Genomic DNA, 5,742 nt, shown 5'->3' with positions numbered 1-5,742 from the left:
CTTCCTACTTACATCATGGAATCAAGAAATGTTGCATAGCCAATAAAAAATAAATGTGTAACTATGTATTATCAAATTAATTAGTATTCTAAATAAAAAGGAAATATGTGTTTGAATACAGTTTGTGCGTTGGAAAATGATTTAACGTGTCGTAGGTATTGCCGAGTAAGAATAAACAAAGTACGAGTCACGTTTATATTTTTATTATTGTACAATATAGATTTTAGCTTCCAAACGTTCAAACTAGTAAAATGCTTAATTTTAGTACATTATAATAATAAAATATATAAAATAGATATTTGACACAATATATAATAGAATATATAAATTGTAAGTATCTTTAATACTTAATCCCATGTGGTCTAGTGGCTAGGATACCTGGCTTTCACCCAGGAGGCCCGGGTTCGATTCCCGGCATGGGAAGTTATATTTTATCTATAATTTTAATTTGTTATTATATATGACTGTTATTAAACGTTTCTTAAATTTATCCTTACCTTATTCAATTATCAGTTACATTGCGTCTTATTAATTATTGGGTAAGTTTATGTTCCACTGAGTCTGCGATAGCCTATATGAGATAAAATGTTTTTGGAAAATATATAAGAAATAATGATTTATGAGCCTTCAAACACTCAACATTATCGCCTCCTCCTCTACTTTTTTCCAGTAAAGCTAATCAGTTATGCAAGACCGAGAAAAGATAAAGAATAACGCTGTTATTTAGGTTGATTTATATTATTAAGCACAAAGTGTTATCTGTGCTCTGCCCGCCACGGATATCGAACCCCGGTTTCTAGCGGTATAAGTCTGCAGACTTACCACTGTGTCACTAGGGGGATGCTATTTAGGACAATTTTTAAATTTAAATAAAATAAAACAAAAATAACATGTTGAACGTTTGCAAGCACTCTCAGACAAGTTACAGCTGGTGAGCGGTAAGTTTACGGACTTACAACGCTAAAATACAGGAGAGAGCACAGACCGGCCATTATGTAGCTTTGCACTAAAACACAACAAACGAACAAACTCAAATGATAAGTTAAAACTTTCCTGAATGCGAATAAAGTTAATAAGTAATTAAAAATAATGCCGAAGGAACAAATCGCGAAGTTAAGAAATACACCAACTACCAGTAGAGCAAATAAAAATTTATAGCAGTTTCTATGTTAACCTTCTTCTCGAAACTTTGGAGAACAAAATGGCAACAAAAGTTAGGAACCCTTCGCGATAATTCTCTAAATGCAACTAATCACAATAAGGTGAAATTTCTGAAAAGGGAACATCTTGCGCTCACCTACATAATTTCACACTAAGTGCTACCTGCCCTATATAACAGCCCAGGGCTGTAGACATGGAGGTAGGGATGCCCCCTCCCGAAATTTCTTCTATCCCAAGAAGTAAAATATTAATTATGCTAAATATAAACCAAACGGAACGTTGGAAGTGTAAACTTTTTTTTGGGGGGGGGGGTATTAATCTAGGTATATCCCCCCTCCCCGAAACGAAATATACTGGCTACGCCCTGTAATAGCCACAAATGCCAACTATGACATTCATGGGTGGGATCTGCTAAGTTTAACAAGTAATCTGAGGATAACTTATCTTTTCGAGTATAAAAACGTAAAATTTAAGTTCTTTAATCTACTAAAGTATGTTAATAGAAGCAGAATTATTACATTTACTGTTTTTCTACAGTGTTAATTATTTCTCCAGCTTAGCTTGCTTATCAGCTTGAAAGAGTTTCGTTAACCTCAACATCCAACATTTATCTTAGATTCCTCATGTTTCAGCTAGTTATTTGTGAACTATCAGTACAAAGTTCACCTTTGAACAGGCCTATAACCCACGATCAAGGCATAACTTACCTAGAAACCTCATGCTGGTTGTGAAGTAATATATGTTGTATCTTAGAGATATGGGAATAAAAAGTTATAAGTGGAAACGTACAGGTTGAGAACATTAACAAAAATATAGTTTAATAACAAGATGGCATCAGAAAGACCCTGTTGGACCTTTCCCATTCCTTGCTTGATGTAATAAAAAAGTCAGAACAGCACTGTCAAGACCACTGGGAAAAAAGAAGTCTATCAGTACGTAACGAAATAGAATAAAAGCTATGTTTGTTTCCTAAATCTACTGATACACACCTGATGCACCAGCCTACGTAAAACAGGAAGTTCCCTAGAATAAAGTTTGAAGAACAGCTTGGTGAATGTGGAAGAAGTCTTTTTAATTGTCAACATACAACATGACTTGTCCAAATAAAAATTTCACAAACTGAAAAATGTTAGCATTTCCTGTAAATTAATGAAACATTTCACAGAGAAAATTAAGCTCTTGTTTGTTTGTTTTTGAATTTCGCGCAAAGCTACACGAGAGCTATCTGCACTAGCCGTCCCTAATTTAGCAGTGTAAGACTAGAGGGAAGGCAGTTAGTCATCACCACTCACCGCCAACTCTTGGGCTACTCTTTTACCAATGAATAGTGGGATTGACCATCACATTATAACACCCCAATGGCTGAAAGGGCGAGCATGTTTGGTGTGACGAGGATTAGAACCCGCACCCCACATATTGCGAGTCGAGGGCCCTAACCACCTAGCCTGCGTACAATTGTATAAATATCATTACAAATTTTAATAGGAAAATAATTCATTAAACCTTTATTTTTGTAAGAAAATTTTTATATACATTGTAGATAATTTCAATGCATTTGTGAGAAAGTAATTGTTATTATTCAGCCATTCTTCAAAAATGGATAGTAATATTGCTGTAAACATATATTTTAAAGTCTTGTTTGTTTCAGAATTTTTTGTGCAAAGTTACATAAAGAGCTATCTGTACATAGCCATTCCCAAGTTAAGCTGACTGACAATAAGGAAGACATATCGTTAACAGCACACACCACTGACTCTTTTGTCTGATTCAAGAGTAAGGTTTATAGAGCACCCACAACCCTAAAGTGCAGAGTACGTTTTAGCAGAAATGGGATGCAAACCATGAACCTTCAGTCCAAGCATGCTAGCCATCAGGCCACGCCTACCTGTTTAGTAAGTTTTATATCAAGTCATTAAAAATAAATGTTATTTTTATTGATATTTCTTAGTTTAAATTCAGATTAAAGTACAATGTATCTTCTTTTCTAACTCAAGTGAAAGATTTATGAAGAAAAGAAAGAGTTGTGATATTTGAAGATGTTTCTTAAACCTCATAATTAAATTTTACAATTTGATGATATTGCCACTTAAAAAATACTATCTCAAGTGCTGAAAATCATCATATCAACAGAGATTTTCATTACGATACTTTTAGTTCTTGTGGCAAATTCCTCATGTTAATAGTTCCATCTCATGGAAGATATACGGGATGTAAGTTTGTATTTCGACCATGGTTTTACCAGTCAAGGCATCATCAGTGAGTATTATTTATCTGATTTTGAATCATAATATATCCAATTGATGCAAGTTAGTGGAGTATATTCAAAAACATCAGAACTTCTCATACTGACATAAAACTGAAGTGAGTTCTAATATATGTAAAAGATACTACTTGACAATAAATGATCTATTTGTGAAACGTACAACTGTCTTGCTTTTCCTCAATTCTTAAATTATGGAGTCTCACCAAGTACTGACGGTTTCAAGTTTCAATTAGTATGTTAGATTTAAGTTTTGAAGGAAACAGATAACAAAAAAGCATTGTCCATTTTCTTAAAATCTGCAAAAGACTTGGTACTTTGGACAAATGTTTGGATGACAATAAAGTGAAAATAGCAGGGATTTAGTTAGTCAGAGCACTAATCCGAGTGAGCCAACATCATGTGACCAAGATCAAAATGGAACAAAATTGAGTTATGGAAGAAACAACGGGTGAAAAGACAGGCCAACCTAATGTATGCAAGGATGATAAACAACATTACATTTCTTTGTTTTGTAACCTTCACAACTTGAATTGAGATTTGAGTCATGCAATTAAACATTTACCTCAATATTAAAATCCCACTTATTTTGGGTCTGATTACTTCTCTCCCTAAAAATGTGTCGCTTCTAAAAACGTATTCTGCAGAGAAACACTTAAAATTAATTTTATTTTTAAAAAGTAAGTTCCAAAACCTTGCAAGACCACCATCTCATGCTGTCTGAATGTAATTAGGATGTATAATCCAATCTGTACTAGCATTTATAGAATAAAGAAGTAATAAACATGTAAATGCAGACAAACGATTACCTTGGGTATTCTTTTAACACTTTTATTTGCACGTTGGACTGAACTCAAATCCATTTCTTTAGTTAAAAATCTTACAATGCCTTTGATTAAACAAACAAATGACACATTTAATTGTCATTATCACATTAATTCTGTACAGTACACAATACAATATGGTTTACTTAAAAAACAACTACACATAATATGAAATATGATTTAAAAGAAAGCAGATGTCAACGTTTGCCATTGTTGTAGCTCATTGTCCGGACTGGAGCCTTGAAATTAGCAGCTGCTTTCTGTTGCAGCTGATAGGCAAGAGGATGAATCTTAAAACCATAGAGCCTGAAAAAAGAAATTGACTTTTGATACAAAATCACACAACAATTTCAAAATGTATTATTCAGCATTCATTAATTAGTAATTCAAAGCAAAATTTAAAATAAAAAAAGGCTCCAAATTGATTTTTATGCCATGAATATAAACATGTCTTCTAAGTTACTTTGATACAATGAGTATTTCTGTATAATTTACGTATACTACAGTGAGTTTTATAAATTAATTATAATAAAAAAAATGTAGCTATGCATTAACCATAGTAGGAAAATATGTAAAGAAGTTCAAATTCTTAATGTTTACTAAACATTTTTGTCACTTTAAAAATTACAACTTGTTTTTTAAGCCTTTCGAGATGGGTCATGGGTGAAAGGCCATGTCATCTCATTTGTTGACTCACATTCAAAATTTTATTGAACTACTATTTTATGAACTTATATCAATAAGTAGATTATAATTAAAATTTTAGTACTATATATTATTCAATTTCTTAACTTAAAAGCAAATATTAAAAAAAACAAACAGATAATGGTATGTTGAATGCAGCACTGGTTCAAACTGTATGTTTGTGAAGTCAAAATACTAAGTCTATAGTTTTGAACGAATTAGAAACTCAAATTACCAATATTGGCAAGACAGAATATAAAATAAGAGCCTCTTATCTTTTCAATTTGCTAAGATATTGCTCATGTAATAAATCAATCTATGGCACCCCACCCACCTCTTTCCATTTTTGGAAACACTCCCTTATATACACTTACTTTTATATATGACATGAATAACCAATTGGAAGCTCAGAATGTCTCCCTGGTGGCTTTTTCAGCAATTTTAATGGACTCGGCACCATATCTTTCTTTTAAACCAATATTTCAATGAGGTAGGGTGTGTCTTTAGTCTGCTCAAAATTTCATATCTTTTTAGATTAAAATACATCTTAATTACTAAGTTTTATAAATTATAGTGGAATGCTATGGCATTAATGTAGTAATTTATGATCTTTTAGTTATTTAAATGTATATATAAATTTTGTTTCGTATCCACCACGTGCACAACTTTTAAAGGCTTATCAACCTACGTCAAGCAGCAACTGAGTACAAAGGTCGTAACTAAAAGATATAATTGTTTGATTTACTTCTTTATTTACTGTTCTGTTTTAGGAAAAATATGTTTAAGAACTTATTTCAAAATAGCAATAATCTA

General features: G+C 32.3%; 1 protein-coding gene and 1 non-coding gene across 3 annotated transcripts in view; one reads left to right on the top strand and one right to left on the bottom strand.

The window, feature by feature from the left end:
• The first annotated feature begins 351 nt into the window (after positions 1-351).
• Positions 352-423, top strand: Trnae-uuc. The gene has a single exon. It is a non-coding gene; the product is annotated as a tRNA-Glu (tRNA).
• Positions 424-4,231: 3,808 nt separating this feature from the next.
• The window catches only part of LOC106466148 (casein kinase II subunit beta), a 12,527-nt gene continuing 11,016 nt past the window's right edge, over positions 4,232-5,742 (bottom strand). For both annotated transcript variants that reach the window (XM_013926389.1, XM_022394107.1), the window contains exon 7: positions 4,232-4,551. In XM_013926389.1, coding sequence (XP_013781843.1) covers positions 4,443-4,551 — 109 coding nt within the window. In that variant the 3' untranslated portion in view covers positions 4,232-4,442. The remainder of the gene's footprint in view (positions 4,552-5,742) is intronic.

Source organism: Limulus polyphemus, unplaced genomic scaffold (genome assembly GCF_000517525.1).
Source record: "Limulus polyphemus unplaced genomic scaffold, Limulus_polyphemus-2.1.2 Scaffold2168, whole genome shotgun sequence".
Lineage (NCBI taxonomy): Eukaryota > Metazoa > Arthropoda > Merostomata > Xiphosura > Limulidae > Limulus > Limulus polyphemus.
This window is presented reverse-complemented; position numbering and strand designations above follow the sequence as displayed.